The 21,439-nt window shown below is 44.4% G+C and overlaps 3 protein-coding genes across 8 annotated transcripts; 1 reads left to right on the top strand and 2 right to left on the bottom strand.

The window, feature by feature from the left end:
- Positions 1–15: 15 nt before the first annotated feature.
- Positions 16–1,932, bottom strand: gadd45ab (growth arrest and DNA-damage-inducible, alpha, b). The gene is made up of 4 exons (XM_041041187.1): positions 1,805–1,932; positions 1,308–1,409; positions 998–1,205; positions 16–793 (listed from the first exon to the last, which is right to left on the bottom strand). Exons 1-4 carry the CDS (start codon positions 1,849–1,851, stop codon positions 680–682), a joined length of 471 nt encoding a protein of 156 aa, XP_040897121.1. The 5' UTR covers positions 1,852–1,932; the 3' UTR covers positions 16–679.
- A 704-nt stretch (positions 1,933–2,636) lies between these two features.
- sec16b (SEC16 homolog B, endoplasmic reticulum export factor) lies at positions 2,637–18,871 on the top strand. 6 transcript variants are annotated; one of them, XR_005894213.1, is made up of 26 exons: positions 2,637–3,202; positions 3,290–3,589; positions 3,971–4,068; positions 4,188–4,290; positions 6,213–6,427; positions 6,519–6,664; positions 6,755–6,816; positions 6,937–7,075; positions 7,191–7,421; positions 7,798–7,895; positions 9,189–9,270; positions 9,369–9,486; positions 9,569–9,680; positions 9,971–10,076; positions 10,189–10,326; positions 10,425–10,538; positions 11,287–11,347; positions 11,507–11,666; positions 11,775–11,935; positions 12,045–12,073; positions 12,310–12,417; positions 12,502–12,585; positions 12,675–12,789; positions 13,026–13,075; positions 13,212–13,273; positions 13,579–14,840. XR_005894213.1 is itself a non-coding variant. In XM_041040815.1 (25 exons), the coding sequence occupies exons 2-24, from the start codon at positions 3,327–3,329 to the stop codon at positions 13,040–13,042; spliced, it is 2,760 nt and encodes a 919-aa protein (XP_040896749.1). In that variant the 5' UTR covers positions 2,637–3,202; positions 3,290–3,326; the 3' UTR covers positions 13,043–13,075; positions 18,768–18,871. The 6 variants fall into 6 exon arrangements, 4 of the variants coding, with proteins under 4 accessions (XP_040896749.1, XP_040896748.1, XP_040896746.1 ...); XM_041040815.1 differs by lacking the exons at positions 13,212–13,273; positions 13,579–14,840 and adding an exon at positions 18,768–18,871; XM_041040814.1 differs by lacking the exon at positions 13,212–13,273 and having other exon boundaries at positions 13,607–14,840.
- On the bottom strand, positions 15,543–18,836 carry znf648 (zinc finger protein 648). The gene is made up of 2 exons (XM_041040817.1): positions 18,746–18,836; positions 15,543–18,485 (listed from the first exon to the last, which is right to left on the bottom strand). The coding sequence occupies exon 2, from the start codon at positions 18,428–18,430 to the stop codon at positions 16,916–16,918; it is 1,515 nt and encodes a 504-aa protein (XP_040896751.1). The 5' UTR covers positions 18,431–18,485; positions 18,746–18,836; the 3' UTR covers positions 15,543–16,915.
- Positions 18,872–21,439: the final 2,568 nt, after the last annotated feature.

Below are 21,439 nucleotides of genomic sequence, written 5' to 3'. Positions count from 1 at the left end.
CAAAAGCAGCCGGAGAACTGTTGGTTGTTTGTTTATTTCATTCAACAAATTCAATGAACTATGCACAATAAATATAATTCATTAAATTAATAACACGTAAAAACATCAGTTAGTGGACAAGTCCAAACATTGCATTGCCCTTTAGATAATAATAAACCGTGGAAACTTTCCCTTTTGAGTTATCAAAGTGACAAGTCTTAAATAACATTAAATAAATGTGCTGTTAGAGAAATCCTTGGATTTTGGTCAAATTTTCATGAGGAGCTCTTCCAGCTGAGAGCTCTGACCGGTCCACTCCAGCGTGGTCCACTTCCTGCAGTCCTGTCTGCTGAGGCTCTGTCTGCTCTTCCCCAGTCCTGCGCTTGTTCTCACCACCATGTGTGTTTGTCCACTCACATGATTCAGTTTCCTGTAAAGGCTTCTATCTCAGTAGAAAAAGGCGCAGTCATACGTTAGAAATCCTGGAACCAAGACTGCTGAGTCACTCTTCCTTGGCCCACGAGTTCACCCTGACCTGGTAAATTGGTTGGAACGCTTCTCTTCCTTGTGTTCTTTTTTTTCCGGCCCTCCCTTCTCTGTTTGGGCCGCTTTCCAAAGGAGTCCAACACAGACATGAACACAGGCCTTGTGAAGTTACTTTTCCCCCGTTGCACACAATACATGAAGATTCCCGTCGGTCTCATCGGTCGGGCAGGTTGATGACAGGAACCCACTGATCCAAACAGCGACTGTCTCTGCAGAATCTGTTCACTTTGCTCAGTGCAGGGTCCTTCCACTGGGACGCCTGAGGGTTCTGCAGAGGAAGGACAAAGCAGTTACCATCTGCTGATTTATGAATGTGCAAACAGTCAGACTGCAGATTGCACAACCATTACTAGTAACTAGTATGACAAAGGCCTTGGTGCTAAAACCAGCACGGCCTCAGGCACGGCACAACTCTTTGTTTTACCGTCTGAAGGGAAGTGAGCAATGTAAACACACGAGTAATGACACTTACAGTAATAAGGACACAGTGCAGGTCCATGGGCTCCCCTCCAGGTTTCACTCCACCAAGGATTTCTGCCAGACGCCTCATGTTGCTCACCCGCAGGATGTTGATGTCATTCTCGCAGCAGAATGCCTGGATTAAGGTGAAATGGATCTGGAGAGCCACATCCTCCTCATCGTCTGTGGCCAGAAGACACAACACCACATTATCTGGATCCCTGAAAGAGGCGAAGAGGAAGAGTTGTAAGGAAAAGGAAAATAACACACTCCTCCTGAGCAGATTCATCAGAGCCACAGTACTCATATTATTTCTAACTTACGCATTTAGTGACTTTGCTGCCTCATAGACTCCAACAGTGATGCAACCCTGAGGCAACGCAGAGCTCAGGACCTCCTCTAATGCTTTCGCCACCGATTCCATCCTGAAGGGAAATAAAAAACATTTTTATCAGCAAATAAAGACGAAACACACACAGCACAGGGCACACAGCTGACTCCGTCTCACAGTAACGTCTCAGCGTTGCATCATTGGATGCAAGTCTGATACTGCAACGTGTCCAAAGACAACGAGAGCATTTCTGTCCATCACACACACACTAACACAATCCGGAGTTAACATTAGGCAGAGCTGGAACCAGTGTTAGCTGGACGCTGCACTTGTCAGAGTTCACGGTGTGAACAAACAGCGTCAGTGAAATAAAACGTGTCCAGGTTGGAGCCTCTGCCCCGGGTCCTCCACCCAACACTCTCAAAAAGCAGTTAAACCTGAGCTGCTGCACAGAAACGCCGCAGAGAGCAGAGGGAGACAGAAGCGAACCTTTCTGAAGAGTTTTCTCCGCTTTCTTCAAAAGTCATATTGCACATCCGAGCGGCTCGGTGTCCCACAATATCCAGAGCGTGTGTCAGCGTGTGTGTGTGTCCTGACTCCGTGTTCCCACCGGTAAAGCCTCGCTGCTCTCCGCTCATTTGCATAAACCAGCCTCATTGGTCACATTGAAACTGAACTCTCCTCTTGAAACCAGCCGGAGACACATTCGCCTCTTGTCTTTGTGGATGTAGCGGCACCGTGTGGCCGCACACACCCACACACACACTCACACACACACCCACACTCACACACACACCCACACACGCTGCTGCTTCTTTATACTTCCATCCCACCACATTTCAGAGGGAAATGTTATACATGTGTTGTTTGGTTCACTAACTGCACACAGCTGTTTACAGCAGAGGGAGAGAAATGTGGAGTTATTCTGTTAATTTATTTAAATTTATAAAAACTATTTATCTTGAAGAAATGTAAAAGTTAGACACACTAGCTGACGGGACATTTGAGATTTATGGCATTTTGAGTCTGAAGAAGCTGCAGCATTATGAATTATGTCGGTGAGAGGTTAGAATACACCACGTTAAAGAGTGTGGACATTGTAAAGGATAAGAAACATTGAGATAAGCATGTAGTGGACTGTAATGTAAGTTACAGTAGAAAACTGATGAAATCAGACAGGAGCTGTTACGGCCTCACTGACTCCCTCTAGCGGGGATTTAGGGGACTCATTACAAATAAACGTCCTCAGCTGTTACCACTGACTTGGAATCAGTTTCCTCACGCCTCTGTTCCCTGTAACGTTACTAAGACTGACCGGAGACCAGCCGATAAGGAATAACTGTGACCGTCCTCTGCATCCTCCCTACCGGCAACGTGGCAAGACTCCGCAGCTCTAAGATCTGAGCTTTGTTCCTCATGTAACCTACAATCCGAGGACACGGATGGTCCTGTGGAGGTGACACACAGAGGACCGTCAGTAGGTTTTTGTTTTCACCTTTAGCCTGAAGGTTGTCGTGATTTCCTCTTCTCCTGCCTTGAGGCTCTGCAGCTGTCAAACTCCTCAGGGCGCGCTCCACTGTTTACTTTCAGGCTGGGATACTCACTGCAAACAGCGGAGATGAAGCATCATGCACACACACACCCTGAATGATATGGAGCAGATTTTTTGAAGTATCTACAGCTTTTTAGTTTTTTCTAATTTACTTTTTTTTTTTTGTTAGCTCAGGGACCAGTGCAGTAACAGCACCCAGCTGTATGGTCACAGTATTTAGTGAACTTTATCCTCTTGTTATCATGGTGACTTGTTATCAGCTCATGGTTTCAGTTCCCTGTGAAATGATGTGGCAGTCATACCTGTACTTTGACTGCGTCTGGCACGTGTAAGTTGTAAGTACCCAGACAAAATTTGAACAAATTTCTTTGTGTAGATTTTACTTTGAAATTTCCCAGAAACAGGTTTTTCAAACTTCTCAGGTGTTAAGGAGGGCCAGTCTCGTGTGGAGGGGTCATCATGGATCACAGAGGTCACCCCTGGCCCGACTCTGGTCGTCACTCCCACAGAACAAAGGACAGAGAGGATTACTACAGGTATTCTCAGCAGGACAGGTACCAGAGCTATCCACCGCCAGACCCCAGAGAGAGGGACAGACACTGGGCTCATCCTGAGCCTCGCTACAGGGCGAACTTCACTAGCCCACCTGCCAGACCGGAGCAGTATCCTTACAGCTCCCACCAGTATCCCTATGGCCATGGATACCAAAGACCCCAGTCCAGGTGGGCATACAGTTCTTTGAAAGGAATTAATTTTCTTTTAATGATCTTACCAGAAATGATCTCACACTGACTTCTCTTATTATATGGATTGTGCCAAAGTGACCAGACAAGACAAACACAAGTTAACAGGATGGTGTACTGATTTGGGAATAGCTCGTTGGTGCATGTTTACCTTCCTGCTGTTGATACTCACCAGACACCTGTCACTGTGAAAAGGCTTAAAGCAGGAAGGGGAAACCGAACACTCTCAACTTCAGTATAACATTTTATAGTTCTGTGTTTGAGCATGTTCTGCCTTCTTCAGGTGTAATGTGAAGAGGTGAAGAACATGTGAAGAAAGTAAATAATACAGTGATGTAACCAGAGGCCATTTACTTCCAGGCAGGGTTATGAGTATCCACCTCACAGCCAATGGGACTACAGAGACAACTATGGTTATTATGACCATGACTACTATAGAGGACAGCATGGGCAACAAGGTACAGTTACAAGAAGCACCTCTGTGTGACAACAAAGCTTTGACTTCACTCTATGTCTTGGTTAAAAAAACACACACAAATAAAATGATATGGTATTGTTTCTTAATTTTATCTTTAAGATGCCGGACAGTGGGGTCCCCAAGACTCACGGAGAGCAGAGCGTTTCCATGACAGGAAATACAACCCGGAACATTCAGGGAGCTCCTACACAGAGGAGTACAGGTGAAGAGCAATATTCCACTTTTATGAAAGAAGCTGGAGATCAAATGGTTCCATTATCCAGTACAGTTATAGTTTTTATGATTTGTTAATAACACTTAATAATTATTACATTTATAGTATAGTTTGTTCTCTTTGTAACAAAGTCACAAATCCAGGGAATGAAATTAAATCATAAAACACATAACACAGAGGGAATGTTTTCCTTGGTGCCAGACAAGGAGGGAGTTGTAGGTCTCAGCAGTGAGGATCACTTCCGCGTTCAAAAAGCTGCAGTTCCTCGGCTGCCGCTGGGGGCTGGCTCCAGAAGTGAGCAGTTCTCCATTGACCCTCATGTTAAAATAGCCAACTTTACAGCCTGGTACATTTTTTGTTTTTGGTCTCTATTGATAGTTTCCACCTCCGTGAACACTGTGGGGGGGGGGGGGGGGGGGGGGGGGGGGGGGGGGGGGGGGTTTGTACCACAACCGTTTTAATGTTATTTAGGCTTAAAATTCTTAGATACATTAGGGCGTGGTTACGTCGAGTGACAGCCCCATAGACAGGTACTGGCAGTTAGCTCTTTGCTAAAGCATCGGCTGGGCTAGGCGGCTACATCCAGAGGCCTCCGGCTACGTCCAGGGGCTGCAGTGTCCGTGTTTGTTTGCCAATGTTCGGATAGGTTTCTGTGACAGTATGGCTTGTTGTAGTGTAGACTGTACTAACCGACCGTCGAAGGAGTCTGTGCTGCAGTTTTTTCGGTAAGTAAATTTCTCACTATTTTACCTGGATGTTTGCGCTAATTAGCATGTATTAGCATATTTTGCCGCTGGCTAATGACTTCATTGCCGATTTCTGGTCGCTGCTGATACAGATAGAGGACCGGAGCAGCTAATGTTAGGAACGCTGTTGCGGTGTGTTCCGTGCTCTCAGAGTCCGTTTATTGTGTGAATACTAGGCTACAATTTTATTCCGTCTCATTTTTCTGTTTAAAAAGTCCGACATTGCATGGACAGAGCAGCTCCGTCAGTCAGCGGCTGCTGTTGTTTGTGTGCTGCTGTAACTGTAAGTGGATAGTGGATGGAGGCAGCGGTGAAAGCCGGTTAATATTAAATATTGCTCCGAGCTAAGTGGCCGGGTTCTCGGCCGGCTGACCGCGGCTGACCCGCAGAGTAACCGCCTCTCCTCCGAATATGAAAGGTACACTCCCACTAAAATCCAAGATGGCGCAGCTCCAATGCCCATGGTTTGGTCACGAAACCGACTCCCCGAAACCAATGGGTGACGTCACGGGTGCTACGTCCATGTCTTATAAAGTCTATGGACAGAGCCAGAAGACATGTGGTCCATGTCTTATACAGTCTATGGACAGAGCCAGGAGACATGTGGTCCATGTCTTATACAGTCTGTGGTGCCAGAATTTAGTCACTGATCTGCACTAGCTGGAGCTGGTGTCTGACACATACAGATACGGACAGAGTGAAGTCCGTCACTGTCCAGGACACAAAGGATATTTAGCATCTCCAGTTTAAGTTAACCTGAAGAAGACAAATGACCATGAGTACCTTGGTGAGCTTCAGCTTTCTGAGAGCAGTCATTCACTGGGCAGCGACATGTAAAAGGTCCCCACCCTTCCTACATAGGAACCACAGATTCAAAGAGATGTCTTTTTGGTTGTCCCACCTCTGTTTGGTCATTTTGTGGACCTCTTGGGTTGTTTCGTGTTTCTCTATGGTCATTGTATTTCTTGTCATTTTCTGAGTCTGTAGTCATTTTGCGTCTCTTTATAGTTGTTTGATTGACTTCCCAACATTCAGTCAGCCCTGAGGATCTGGCCCAGGGACCCATGGGTCACTGGCTGAACCACTGTGCAGTTTTGCAGTAAAGTACCAAAGTGGACAGGTAGTTAGTTAAAATATAACATATTATTTCTTTATTTCTTTCAGGTATGACCAGGGGAGAGACAACTCTCAGCCTTACCTCAGTGACTATGAGGAAAATCCTTCCAGAGAGAATGAAGAGGTTTCCTCTTATTACCTTGGGACATTAGAAAGTTCCAGAGCCTCAGGGTTATCTTCCAGCAGCTATGAACTGAGTCAGTATATTAATGGAGCTGAACACAGTGACCCTGTGCCACAGCCTGTTCCCACATCTGATGCAGGTGAGTGTGCAGTCAAAGATGTTTTCTCTCAGGTTCACTTTACTCAGTGTTTATCATGACACATGTTCTCTTATGCATCTTATCTGCTCAGATCATCGACACCAGATGTCAGCTCCTCTTAAGTACTCAATCCCTCATGCGGTGGTCAGCTTTGGACCTGCAGGCCAGCTGATTCGGGTCACTCCAGGCTTTTCTACACAGGAGAACGTCAGCCAGTTGGAAATCCACAGCCTGGAAGTAGGTTCAGCATTAGCCTGTAGTGACAGCGTCATTTGATTGTACTGTTTTCTTGAATATGAGCACTACAGATAGTTTTTGTCTGCACAGGTCATTCTGAGTGAGACACAGGAACAGCAGGAGATGAGAAACTTCCCTGGTCCCCTAACTAGGTAGGTTTTTATTTTGTGGTGTAATTCTGAAAATGCTCAGCACTGAATAATCTGAACAGAGGAACTGATCAGAATTCATTCTGCCTAATGACAATCTCATAGTGTGTCATATTTCTGAAGGGAAGATTTGCACAAAGTAGATGCTATAGAGTTTGCCAACCAGAAGGCAGGCGCCTGCATGAGAGAAGACAAGATGCATAATAAGAGCTCTGCTGCCCTCCTGTGGAACCTTCTGATACTGCTCTGCAGACAGAATGGAGTAAGAGCATTGTGATGTCAAATCAATCAAATAACAGATTCATTTAATAATTTAATAATCACAGTCATTATCATGTTTAACTGAAATAATTCACACTGTGTTTTCATTTTTTCAGCAAATAGTGGGATCAGATATTGCAGAACTGCTGATGCAGGGCTCACGTTCAGATGGAAGCTGGGAGTCAGACGCTCGCACACTCATTGACTTCAGTGAGAGCACGACTGCTGAAGCACCGCCTCGAGAAGGAGATGACCTGCTCACTGGAAACTGGAGCAGCTTCAGCTCTGAGACCTCAGAGAAGGCCCTGCAGAGCTACACCCAGCTGCTGCTGGCTGGAAGAAAGAAGGTTCCCACCTTTCTGTCTCTCTAATCATCTGAGGTTCTCTTCACCATTAATCGTGTAGGCTCTTCTGTATGTAAACATGTGTTTTCATTGTTATCACCATATAATAAAACTGTGCTTCATCAGGGTGTGACAGACCCAATCCAGATACTTCAGGCTAGGACTATAAAAATAAAGGAGGAATGAGTGGTGTCAGCTACTATAACCGACTGGCATGATCTGAAAGCTTTAACCACAGGTCAATGTTTGAAAGGCTATCACAGATAAAGCACCAGTCTAGTTGACAAGATTACTATTGTGTTGTACTAGTTGCCATGGGTGTGATATTGGGCTGAGATCTGCGTGTTTGTCCCCTCACTGTTTCCCGTGTGGTTCCCAGGAGGCCTTGGAGTCAGCCATGAGCAGCGGTCTGTGGGGACATGCACTTTTTCTGGCCAGCAAAATGGACAACAGGTCCTATACCACTGTGCTGAGCAGGTGAGAAAAGCAAAGTCATCTGAGACATGACAGCTGCAAGAAATCAGACTACAACTCTACACACGCAAGCGGTAATTTGTGAAGAAATGCTCCCTCTGACTAAACTTAGACACTGGTCTGCTTTAAACCTGTGTTACAGCTATAAGCTGATATGGGCAGTATCTCTGTCACTAGCATTTGGAGTATGTCCTCAGCTTCCTGTGTGTGAGTGTGGGCATGGCTCCGTGGACGGCAATGTCGATCTGTCTAGACTTTGACCCATACTCAAACTATAGGATAGATTCCCATAAATTCAATTCATGGTCCCCAGAGGATGAATGTTACAGGCTCTGGTGATCAGGACTTTTCCTCTTGGGGCATCAGTATTTGAAAATGTTCACTGATCCTGTAAAACGTCGGCTTGTTGGACTGGCACAGGATTCTGTACAGATAGAAATCTGTGTTTGACATTTTGATGGGAATAATTGGACCCTCGGTATTTCTGTACTGTCTGGCTTCAGTCAGAACTGAGGGGCGAAGTTAAAGACTCACAGGTTCTTATACTTGTGACTTGTGTAGCACATGGAAAGGAACATGACAGGACATATACTCCATCCAACAAGGTCCGTGGCTGTCCCACAGCCCTGTGTCCAAAAATAATATGCTTTATTTAGAATCTGTAGAAGGCTCATGGAACAGTTCATACTCATTAAACATTAAAAAAAAAGTTGAAATAAATATAAATGAGTTTTATATCTTTGTATAAGGTAATTGTTATGAAGTTTGTTGATCAGTGTTTAGGAACTTATTTCTAATTCTGAAATGTGTTTACTGAAAGATGACTATTTTAATTCATTTATTGATTTATCCATTTTTCAATTTTCAGAGAATCGTGGCTTCTGAGTTATGTATAATTTGCAGCGGGTCGTCTCAGGACAAAGACAGAGGCCATTTACACTTTCCTTGAGAAATCATCTGGCCTTTATTAAATTCAGCCCTTTAATCTCTGCACACCAGTTTCAGACAAACCATCCATGGCTGATGGAGAGATCTGTCTTTAACAAGGAGAAATCCATTTTACAGGCTATTTTGGTATCAGCACAGAAGCATGTGTCAGCAGAGGAATGTCTGGGGGAGGGCTGACAGATAGCCTGGCTGATTTTGATTTGTGATTGACAAGAGGGGCAGAATTTGAGCTATTAGCATGGTGTCTCTGTTCTGTGCAGAGTAGCAGTAGGCTGGGTCCTGTTTTAGTACAGTGTCTCTGCTGCTAGCATGTAATAAGGCCAGTGACAGAGTCTGCTCTGTTTGCAGGTTTACAGGCCAGCTCACGGCCAGCGATCCCCTTCAGACCCTCTTCCAGCTGCTCTCTGGGAGAATCCCTGCTATAGCCACGGTACAACATGAAAAACACAATTTAAACTCTCCAACAACCCATGTCAGTGTGTACCTAGTTAACCAATAAGAGTTTTGATCGTGATGCTCTGTGTCCAGTGCTGTGGAAAAGAAAAATTGGGAGACTGGAGGCCCCATCTGGCCGTCATGCTCTCCAATGAGACGGGAGATCCTGCCGTCCATCAGAAGGCTATCATTACCATGGGAGACACACTCGGTATACGCACACTGTTTGACAGGTAATGCTGTTTCTGCCCAGACATCAGGCTGATTGTTTTGTGCTTCTCCTCCATGTGCAGCCTCCAGAGGCCTCGTACATGCCGCCCATGTGTGCTACCTGACAGCCGGTGTCCCCTTTGGGGTGTTCACGCAGAAAGCAGAGAGACTGGTGCTTCTAGGCAGCAGCCACAGGTGAGCTGTGCTCGCTCTGTGATTCTGATTTTCAGTGTAACTGGTGTCCATCGAGTCATAATTTCGATGGAGATGTAGGATCGAGAGCAGCAACACAGGTTTCATCCATTTTTATAAAAGAAGTACAGTTACAATAAATCGCCTCTGCCAAGTCAAGAGGTCAAAGTCCTCTGACGCTCCTTGTTTTAATCGCTAAGCTTCTGATGGTTGTTTCTGCTGCTGTGTCGTGTCTGCTGAGATTATCTCTCGTGTGTTTGATTTACTGTCTGCTCTTCTTTCCTTTTCTTTAGGCAATCTTTTCAACACTTTGCCACAGACTCTGCCATCCAGTGCACTGAGTTATATGAGTACTGCCAAACACTTGGGGGCAAATGCTTTACAATACCATCCTTTCAGGTAACCCCCCCCCCCCACTTACAGCAGAGCTTAACTGCCTTCCACAGACAGTTTAGTTTAGTTTGAAGCAGTCTTGTGTGTGACATGCTGAATGTGACTGTGCTGTGATCAGGTGTATAAGCTCCTATATGCCACTCGACTGTTGGATTGTGGCCTTGCATCTCAGGCCTTCCATTACTGTGAGGTGGTAGGGCAGGCAGCCCTCAGACAGGAGGAGCCTTACTTTGTACTGACGGGAGAAGTTATTAAGGTATATTTACTCATTATGTCTTACACATCTGAGAGCTCCAACCAAGTGATTCAGTGTCTGCTAAAGTCTCCACAGATACACTCTGTTTTCTCTTGCAGCTGGCAGACAGACTCAGACACTCCGAGGGTCAGTTCAGTGAAGCAGGTGTTGGTGGAGCCGGGCAGGAACCTGATTGGCTGGAACAGCTGCGTGCGAGGCACCGCAGTTTACAGGTGATCACACAATCTGCCTCTGTCTGAGAGGAACAGCTGCAGTGGTGTAACAGAAAACATGGAAAAATATGAAAATTCGACTTTTTAAAAATTTGTTTTAGCTAATCAGTAATTCAGTAATAGTAATAAATAACAGTAATCCCAGCCTGTTAGAAACCAGTTGTTCCCAGAAGCAGAAGGGAGTGGTGGTTTTATTGTACCTGGCAGAGCTGCTTTATTCCCCCACACCAGTATTTGAATTGGGCCTGTTACTTGTATTTCTTATGAGGACTTAGTAACATGAACCCACAGACCCTAGATTCTTGGCCCCATGTGCTGGATGAGCACGGTTATCAGTGGAACCTTTTTTTTCCTCTTTACATTGTTGATCACTTTTTGTTTGAACATTGATTTTGCTTCCAATCGGCTTCTTCTATGCTGCAACTCGTCTTTTAACCATGCTAGCAGCGCGGCTCTAGGGATGGCAGTGATGGCCAGGCTCCAGGAAGAGTCTAACACCTGGTTTAGACTGAAATGTCTCACTGGACACTCATGGATTCAGGCCGTGACTGTGATCACTGACTTGAGTGAGCACTTTGCCCTGTTCACACACTGTTGCCCATAAAGTTGGAGTAAAATCTGTTTTACTTCTTCTCATGAAATGATTGTGACAGTGCGATTTATTCTTGACAGATAAAGTGTATATCTTCTCAAAACTCAGTTAATCTCTTCCAAACACATCACGGACTAAACTTGGTATTTTGCTCAGACGGGGAGTTACCACTGTAATGAGACATACCAGCCATCACCTGAGGGACGTGCTTTGGCAGGTAAGTGTGCTCAGGTAATTTTTGGTCCCCACATTACTTGAAAGGATCTGATGATGTGTTTCCCACTCGAGAGCAGTGTCTTCTTTCCTTTGCTGATGAAGAATAGCTAAAGAAAACAGCCTAACCCTTAAACTTCCATTTCTTTCTTTTTCCCTACAGAATCTGACCTGGATGACCGAAGCTGTGACATCCAGAGTCCTGAACCTGAACTCCTGTATTACAGAGGCAGTGAGGACCATGAAAGCTCTGTGCATGAAACAGAAGGAGACACTGAGGAAACGACAGCGTCATCATGGGACATAAGAGGAGCTCAGGACTGGTACAGCAGCATGGCCTTACACACTGATCTCAAACTCTTACTACACATGTGATATCCATGCTACAAGACACTGATATGTCACTGTCCTCTCCCTGTTGCTCCGTCTAGGCCACAGGCCAATCCACCGATTCCAGTAACCGTAGTTTATGCTCCCCCAGTGCCCACAGAGGCCACGAGCCAAGACTTCAGTTATCATAACACAGATAGTGCTGAAGTCAGTACTGCCTCACCACATTGTCCTCTGAGTAATCTGCCCTCAGCAGCAGAGGGTGAGAATCTAATGTTGGAGAGCATTCAATCCTTTCTCTATTCAGATATTTACTATGGGCTGTGAGGTGTCCGCCCGTCTGTGATATTTTTATGTCCCTGCTCCTACAGGGGCTGGCTCGTCTTCTGGAACAGGCATGGTGAGTAATGTTCATAATCTTTTGCACTGATATGAAAACAAGCAACAGAAGGACGCCAACCTCTGGGTTAGATGTGATCACGTGTCATTTCTTTCTCTGGATTTATTTATATTAAGGTTGAATCTGTTTACATCTTTGCTTAGAATTTCAGTGTTTTACCACTGTAAGTAATGTGTTTGAAGATTTCCACCTTTTTAAGTGAGAAGTGTTTCCAAAAAGTCTGTTTGCCTTTGAAGATCAGGAGTCAGAAGATGGAGTTTGACATCTGTCACCAGGGGCAAAACCAGCAGAGCATCCCACAAGGCTTAGAGTCGTCTGAGCAGAGGAGCGAGCCTCTGAAACAGGTGGGGGATCCCCCGTCACTCTGACGCCTGATAAACCATATTCATGTCATTTGACTCGAGTCTTTTCTTCTGTGTGATATGCAGAACACCAAGAAGGGCTGGTTCAGTGGCTGGTTCAAATCAAAGCCCAGAGAGGAGAGTTCAGTGCAGGGCGGTCCAGCTCAGACAGTAAGATTCGAGCAGATATATGTTCTACTCTTCAGTTATCATCGAGATTTCATTTGGTGTAAAATATGTATTTTTGTACATTTTCTTAGGAGCCACCACCCACAGCTGGTTCCTGTCCTCCTCCCCCACCGGCCAGTGTCTCTCCTCACATGTTTCCCTCCCAGTCCTCCTCTGCTGGGATCAATCCCTTTTCAAGGAAAGCAGGTGAGTCATGTGATCATTTACAGGAAATGATTACATGCCAGTTATCACCAGTTTTTAAATTTAAATTCCAGCTCTGCATGCTGACCAGTGTGTCCAGTTTCATATTTTGGCTGAAGCCGAGTCATGATACGCAGACCTTAGTATTGAAATGGAAAACACTGCAGTGGTTTGGCTGCCACTGATGACATTAAACCATGCAAACGTGATCGTTTTCTATAAATATCTCTCCCACGTAGGCCAGCAGCTGGGGTAGGAACCCTGTGAAGACCACTGGCCTGCATCACAGGTAAATGAAGTTTCATTCAGAGGAGCAGAACCATCTCAGTTTAAAGATTTTTAAAGGATGTACATTAAATAGCTTTAAATCTCTGATGTGTTTCCAGGATCACTGACACTGACTAAAACTACCCTTAACCTGAAAGTGCCTGAACGTCCAGTGAGATCTTTACCTGAGCTTGCAGGTCCATACCATCACATTTCTTTTTTAACCCTGTGAGACCTGAACTATGAAAGAATGGTCAGAAAATTCTAATTTTTCAAATATGAACTCTTTATTTGTCCCTTTGACAAAATGTAAAAAAAAAAAATTAAAAAAAAAAATTCTAAGTATATTTTTTGTTTGTATCACACATGTCAAAACATTTAGAAAAGTGAGGAGTGTCTACCAGGAGTCAGTATACGAGCATAAGAGTTCATCTAAAAGGGTTAAATGCAAAGTTTATGCTTGATGGTGATGCAATGAGTCCCAGAAATGTGGGTATCATATATGATACGTACGGGCTCACAGGGTTAAGGATGCCCTTTCACACCCCCACAGCCTGCCGACCATCATACCGCACGTTAGACACAGAAGTCCTCTGGATGGACTGACACAGTAACTCATATGGCAGAGACGGAAACAGCTGAGACGGGCTTCCTAAAAGCTGACATAAGTGAAATTACCAGAGGATGCAGGACATATTTAAGAAAAAGGAGATCTTAATTGACCCCAGTAACTATTTACGTATGAGGGATTTGATCTGGAGCATCAGTGCCAGCAGCAGAGAGAAGCTTTGGTGAGGCAGAAAAAGTTTAGAATAGCTGGTGCAACTGTGACCACCTATGTAACTGCCCACTGAGTATCAGTGTCCTCAGACTCTCACAGCTCAGATCACTCCTAAATGTTTATCCATGCTATGTACTGTAAGAGAATACCCACCAGCTAAATTTAAGTTATGTTCCAAAGTGTAAATCCATCAGCCCTATTGCATCATCTTTTTATGATAAAATATCTACGCACTTAAACACAATTAACCCATATATCACAAAATATATCAAAACAAAAATAGGACAACCAATTAAAATGTAATCCAACGCTGTGGACATTTGACGGAGGCCAGCTTTAATCATCCAGCCTGAGTAGGGAAAGTTTGCAGTCGAGGCTAATTATAGCACAATGTTTGATTATTTTCAGCAGCTGTAAAGTGGAATAGTTTTAGTTTTAGTAATATATAAGGCATGCACAGAATACATGGAAGAGTGTGTCCCTGTGTTGTCATGCTGCCAAGATGGATGATACCACGTGGCTGAGGGGGAGGGGGGACTGGGAAAGACCTTTGCCAGGCAAACAGCCAACAGGTGCTACAGTGCAGCGTCCCCTCAGCTAGCAAACGCGTTTAGGATCAGACGCTTTATGTGCTGACGTTGTTTGTAATGCCTCGATCAGAGACCGGGCCTGGCTAATGGCTCTGGTATATAACTGTGTGTGGGATGATAAAGCCAGAGGCTCTTACAGATGTATATAAATCATAAGGTAATATAAAGGCTTGGAATACATTTTAGAACAATCTTTTTATTACCCCGTCACCTTGGAAACATATTTTGATGTAACCGAGATGTTTGTTTTTACTTCTGTCATATGGCTCTGTGCTTTATGTGTCACAGTCTGTGTGAATGTTTTTCTAACACCTGCACCAGCACATGAAATTCATTCATTACCAGTATATGTGTGCAGTTCTGCCTCCGAGTAATTTCTCAGTATTATTACATATATAAAGGCTGTATTCATCATGTTTTCTGTTTGTCTGACATACCACTCTGGCAACAGCAAAGTAAAAGGAATAATTACACCTTGCCAAGAAATAGCTGGCACTCCGAACGGGGCGTCTCATTTAGTGTAGAGCAAGTGACAACATGGCAGGTGCCGTCTCCTTTTACGATTAGTCTGCAGTAGCCAAGTGTGAGGGACACATGCACACACACTGTATCCAGCACACACAGACCACCAGGATGTGAGTCACCACTTGCTGCCTTCCAGAGCATAAACACGTTCAGAGTGGATAGCTTTATGAACGAGTGTTTCAGCTGGCATCCACAACTTCTCCCCAAAGACTCAGATCTGACCACAGAAGCTGACCTTCTCTTTATGTTGGAAATAACTGTCAAAACTGTTTCCTACGTTCTGATGAATGTGTCGTTTCACGTATGAAATCATCCTTTGGTAGGAAAGAAACTGACCTGGCGATGTTCTGATTGCCATTTCATAGAAAACCTTTATTGAGATTCACTGTCACAGCAACATTTTATCACTGCAGGTTTATAATGTTGGTTCGCTTTTATCAGCAGGAGCTTGGAGCTTCAGCTCAAACCAAATGTTCATACCAAACATTCTTCTTGTGCGTGTGGCAGTGTGATTAAAAAGATCCCGTTTTACAGCTGAATATAACACACAGGACATTTTACAATTAGTATGTAGAAAATAAGAACACAATCCCTGCATTTTAACTTTTAAATACAAAGATTCTGGGGTAATTTCCTGCTTTATATCTGAACTGCATTTCATTCTCACATTTTAATATATAACATATAATTTTGTTAAATAGCTATATCTGTGTTACAAATTAAACTCAAGACCTTAAATATAAAACCATATATGAAAAAATCATTGTGCCTTCTGTTCATACCAAACATACGAGCAGAAATCTCACAGCAATGTCTAAAAAAGCAATGGCTGCCTAATCAGCTGGCTTTCCTCAGTCTGTAAAAACTCCTGTGTTCACAGTAATGTGCTCACAGTGATGTGCTCACAGTGATGTGTTCACAGTAATGTGTCAGGTGCAGTTATTACTGCCCTCATACAAACTTACAGCACCATGTTGCAACCACTGCTTTTTGTGCATCAGGAAGTGAAGCAACCAGAACCACTCCCACCTCGCTGGAGGACAGGAAACCACAGACTCATGGGTCTGGTGAGCACTGATGGGTCGACAGCATTAAACTGTCTCTAAATAATAAAGCAGTTGCCCCTCAGCTGGTTATGGAAGCTGTCATCTGCTGTGTGTTTGGCTCATGTCACTGATACTAAATCTGTGTATGTGTACATTCAGGGTGAAGATGACATGTTCAGTCCCTACGTGCACTGAGTGGCATTGTTGTTCCATTGTTGTGCATATTATTTACTGCATTTACACTCACTTGGCAGTTTATTAGGTACACCCAGGTAAGACTAATGGAACAGTCCTGCAATAAATCCTCCTTCATGGAGGTTATCATGTTCAGTTTGTGTTGAAACTGTCCAGAGAGCTGCTGATTCAGCTGCATGGATTTGAGTTATATGGACAGCTGTTTATTTGTCCACTCCGTTTAATTAAATGAGAGAAAGCTAAACCACAGACACAGCTCTCTGTATAATGCAGTGCAGTTCAACAGCAACACAAGCTACAGCCTCTGAAACGATCACACAGTTGAATCAACACCTCTTTAACACAGGTTCAATACACACTGAACATTATGAACTTCATGAAGGAGGATTTATTGCAGGACTGTTGGATTATGCTGCATTTCTAACAGACTTCTAAATGAGTGGATATTGTCACTTTAAAAAAGGAGTCATGCTCACATCTGTGAAAGCTGTCAACTCCAGTGTCCAAGCTGTGCTGAGGCAATTTTATCCCACAGCATACTCATGGGACCTCAGCACAGTGGGGGACGAGGGTGTGTGAGCACTGAGTTTTAAAACTCATCAGGCCAGTTATCATAAATATACCTTAACATAAATAAACAGGTGCCCTGTGACCTTGAATGGATCCAATATGTCTGGAAGATACTGTACTGCTTCATTCATCACCGTACCTGTCTTTCAACTGACTCAGACATCCTTGTCCCTGTGGTTCAGCATATGTTGTGCAAGCTTTGCAGCACACTGGAAAGATCTGTCACACTCCACACAGACAAAGATCCTCCCAGCGCAGGTTTGCTCCTGGTGAAGCTTCAGTGATGCTAGTTGGCTAAAGTTCTTGCTGCAGCCTGTGCAGGTGTGGGGTTTCTCTTTATTGTGGACATACTGGTGACGAACGAGGCGGGAAGCCATGGCAAACGCCACGCCGCACTCTGTGCACTTATAGGGCCGCGTTCCGCTGTGAATGGCGTCGTGCTCGGCCAGGTTGGAGGATTTGGTGAAACACTTGGAGCACACCGTGCAGACGTACGGACGCACTCCCGTGTGGATCTTCTGGTGCTCTGCCATACGACTGGCCAGAGCAAATGCCTTCCCGCAGTCAGGGCAGGAGAAAGGCCTTTCCCCCAGGTGCTTACGCTCATGACGCTTCAGGGAGAGGGGTTTATTGAAGGTCTTGCCACAGTGCGTGCATGGGAAGGGCTTGTCATTGGTGTGCATGTTCCGTTCATGCTTCCGCAGGTCAGAGGAGCGAATGAAATCCTTGCCACAAGTGTCACAGACATAAGGCTTTTCACCAGTGTGTGTGCGGATATGCTTGCGGTAATCTGAGGACCAAATATAGGTCTTGACACAGAAGGGGCAGTGATACGGCCTTTCACCCGTGTGTAGGCGCTTGTGCTGCTGCAGCGTACCCTGATGGGAGTAAGCCTTGCCACATATATCACACACATGAGGCTTGAGGCCAGTGTGTGTCTGTAAGTGACTCTGCAAGTTGCACAGCTTCTTAAAAGCCCAGTGGCAGTGTGGACACTTGAAGGGACGGTGCTCGGTGTCGACTCCACTGCGTTTTTTCATTGCTACCAAAAGTCGAGGGATCTTGTCATCGTCACGCTTCTTCAGTAGTTTCTTAACAGAAGGACTATTCCTGTTCTTCTTGGTATTATTCCCCCCTCCACCTGGAGAATATTCCTCAGCATTTAGCTCTTTGAGCTTAGATGCCCTCTGTTTGGCTGAGACTTCTCTTTGCACTTGGTGGATCTTGAGGAATTTAGAGCAATTCTTTTGTGCAGCATCCAAGAGCCCTTCATTACATCCATATATTTTATTATTCTCAACATACTTGGAGCATTGTGACAATACTCCACTGCTCTGGTCTTGGTCATCACAGACTCCTGTTTCTTCTCCTGGAGAAAGGTCAGCAAACTTCTCCACGAGAGACCAGTTTGGTGTTTGAGGGTTCAGATAAAGGATCCCAGTGTCAGTGCTCTCTGAAAGCGAGTTCACACCCACACAGGTGCTGCCAGGTGAAGGGTCAGTGTTCATGCTGTGAGTGTTACCTTCAGTCTGTCCATCTTGGAAAGAATCAGAGCCACGGTGACTTTGTTTCCTTTTGCTTGCTTTCTCAGCAGCCACCCTGGCAGACATCTGTGGGCACATTTCTTCAGCCATGGTCACTTTTATAGCTGGGCATGAAATGATCTGCATGTGTTTGGAGCAGCTCAGGGATTTTCTGACACACGTCTTTAAGTCCTTTAAATTACTTGAAAAATAGAATACAGAAAAATATTATCATCCTCTCGCATGTCTCATGGGTTTAATTATAACTCCAGGATTCGTTCACTTAAATTCATTTTATTTTATGCATATCTGATACCAGACCTTGCAATTACTATATCCTACCCTTAACCTTACACACTGCAGTCACTTGTTTCTCCAGAGTTCCTGCTTATCCTTCCATAAAAATGAAACGCACTGAATCGACCTCATTAATGTTTAACATGAAGAACTGGAGCCACTTACCCTGCGGTCTCTTTCCGAGCAGGTCGAATGCAGGAGATGCCTCAGGGACATACTACCCCCGGGTCTAGTATAACTCTATGGGAGATGTCCAGTGGTGTTAACGGGCGGAGTTTGGCAGCAGCCGTCTCTGGGTCAGCATCCTGCGAGTCAGCAACAGCAGTGATTTCTTCAGAGCCTGGCTCAGCTTACCATCCACTGACAGAGCTACGTTATGGAGTCAGTGTCAGTGACCGAGATCTTCAAATCTCCGTTAAATGAAACTTTCTGTGAACGTATCTCAGATAGTCCTCCGTCCTCTGTCTGGCTCCGAGGTTACGTTCTGTGGGTGTAAGGGAGTGTCTTGACAGCTTCTTAATTTTATATGAATATGTATGATTCATACTAATTAATAACATAAAAGGGAAAAGTAATGTTCATGTTGTTGGGAATATGTACAGTGCTGTCGCCATACTGGCCAGGCATTGGTATTTTTATTAACCATTCGGTGAACACGTGCGAACTCACGTTAATGAACTCAGCCAATTAAAAGAAGAGGCAGAAGTGTCACGTGTGGGATCACCTGCTTCACCACAGGCTTGTTCTCAGTGTCAGTTTCAGCCAAATCTGAATTTGTGTTGATGAAAAGCGGTGATCTGGATGATGAGTGTTTCAGATGAACTTTCATTTCTATTATTAGTTCATGAGAGTTTTCTAAACACGGCCACAAGATGTCGCTGTCTACTAGTTATTTTCTGAGCCTTCACCACCAGCGGTGGAAAATCACCGGCGATCTTAGATTACAGCTGATTGTTCTCTGTGTAACGAGCTCCGTTTTTCCTCCTTTCATGGAAACAGTTGTTTTGATTTAGCTCTTTTTTTCTCTTTTCTTTTTTCCTGTCCACTGAGCTTAAACTGGGGACTGGCTCTGATTTGGTGTGGCTGGTTGTGGGGACGCTGTGTGCAGCTCTCGGTCTGCGGGATAAATAAGCTGCGGTTCGGTGTTTTGTCAGTAGATGAGCTCGTGTCTCGTTGCTGTTGATGATATAATGACCATTCAAAACGATACTGTAAAAGTTCAGTAAGAAGGAAGGAGCTCTGCTATGATCAGTCCTTAGTGCTGTTCCTTTTTATTTTCCAGAACAGGCCATGTATGCATCCGTTTTCTCCAAAGGTTTCTTCCATCCTGATTTATAGAAGTCTCTGGTTGGACACAGTCCTTCTGTCCCCGGCGTAGTGCTCACTGGCCTGGAGGCAGAAACGGAGACAGGGCTTTCAGTGCTGGGCTGCACTGCTCTGTGCATTTTCCCAGGACAGCAGATTGAAATCTGACTCTCAACAACGCATCTTTACAAACATTTGTTTTAAACGTAGATGAGCCGTGTTCATCTGCACATATCAAGCTTCGCTCTCTGTGGAGTTTCTCCTCTCTGGAGTTTCCCACACATCAACACCACATATATGTTTACAGGTAAATTTACTCATGTAAGTTTTCAGATATAATGTTAATGGACCTCCAGTGGAGGTATCTGGAACATGTGATGTATCACATGAAAATAAATCATGTGTATCACATGAAAAGTCTCAATATGTTTTTAAAAAAGGCAAAAGCACAAGAGTGGGTTGGTCTGTTGGCCAACGTTATGACTGGCAGCTCCATTCTTTCTAATTTAAGTTTTATAACTGAGTCCCTTTGCATATGTATGTGTTGTACAACACAGTTTGCAACGGGCTTCAACCCATTGAAGCCATTTGTTCCCAACAGAATTCATGAGGTTCCATGTTTGAACCGTACTTTAAGCTTCCAGCAGTGAATCTCTTCATACATAAATCATAGTGATAAAAAAGGTCAGTCTCATTCAAAGTGATCTCAGATTAAAGCTGGTCAGAGTGAGCTGAAATGTTCATGACTTGGTGTCTGTGTGTTTGTCAGCTGGAAGCTGTCACAACAAAGCTGTGGTGGATGTTACGTAAGTGCTTTTTGTAGTGACGTTATAAACGAACCCGGATGCCGAAGCTGTACTAACAACTAACCTGAGGAGCATCACCCAGGAAGTCCCTGATGGCTTTAAAAAGGCTGTGGTTTGTTAGTTTACTGGCTGTTTGTGTTTCTTCCAGACCCCCAGTCAGGAACGTGTTGTTCCCTCACGACTGCTTCAAAGGAAGAAGGCATGTGCATTCTCCCTCACACTCAATATGAGAAGACAGAGCTCTAATCAAACACTGTTCATTCATTTATAATCTGTACGTCATTACTGAATTTCTGTCCTGACTCAACTCAGTATGAATGTGACTTAGCAGGACACACTGGAATTATAAGGACATTAATAGAGATCAATAGATTTAAAGAATTTAAGTTTAATATGTTTTGCTAAGTTTGACACGAATGAACATTTCATTGATTCAGATGTAACCCGCTGGCACTCTGCACAAGAAAAGTGCAGAGTCATTCTGGGGGAGGGTCTTGAATTTCATGGTGGAGTGAACTGCCTTAATTGAGAACATACCCGACCTTGGAATTTTCCACAGACCTTCTCTAGCAGTGCAAATTGTTGGATTTTCTTCGCTGTGCATCCAGTTGCATAAGTTGTACCCAGTGGGATATCCATCTGTGCTGTACCTCTCTGTGCAGACTGAACTTACATTTCACAGTTGCTTGTCTTTTTGGTCCATGTTTATTTTAATATTTTACCTCATAAAAAAAAGTGAAGGGCGATG

The sequence above is a fragment of the Toxotes jaculatrix genome, chromosome 6 (assembly GCF_017976425.1).
Source record: "Toxotes jaculatrix isolate fToxJac2 chromosome 6, fToxJac2.pri, whole genome shotgun sequence".
In the NCBI taxonomy this organism is placed as follows: Eukaryota; Metazoa; Chordata; class Actinopteri; family Toxotidae; genus Toxotes; species Toxotes jaculatrix.
The sequence above is the reverse complement of the archived record's forward strand: the minus strand, read 5'-3'. Positions and strand labels throughout refer to the sequence as shown.

Coding starts and splice junctions, on each gene's coding strand:
- gadd45ab (XM_041041187.1), bottom strand. CDS start 1,851: ATGTGCAATATGACTTTTGAAGAAAGCGGAGAAAACTCTTCAGAAAG. Junction 1,206..1,307: donor GCAGCAAAGTCACTAAATGC/GTAAGTTAGAAA, acceptor CGCCTCTTTCAG/GGATCCAGATAATGTGGTGT. Junction 794..997: donor TGCACTGTGTCCTTATTACT/GTAAGTGTCATT, acceptor CTTCCTCTGCAG/AACCCTCAGGCGTCCCAGTG.
- sec16b (XM_041040815.1), top strand. CDS start 3,327: ATGGATCACAGAGGTCACCCCTGGCCCGACTCTGGTCGTCACTCCCAC. Junction 10,327..10,424: donor TGACGGGAGAAGTTATTAAG/GTATATTTACTC, acceptor TTTCTCTTGCAG/CTGGCAGACAGACTCAGACA. Junction 11,348..11,506: donor TGAGGGACGTGCTTTGGCAG/GTAAGTGTGCTC, acceptor TTTTCCCTACAG/AATCTGACCTGGATGACCGA.
- znf648 (XM_041040817.1), bottom strand. CDS start 18,430: ATGCAGATCATTTCATGCCCAGCTATAAAAGTGACCATGGCTGAAGAA.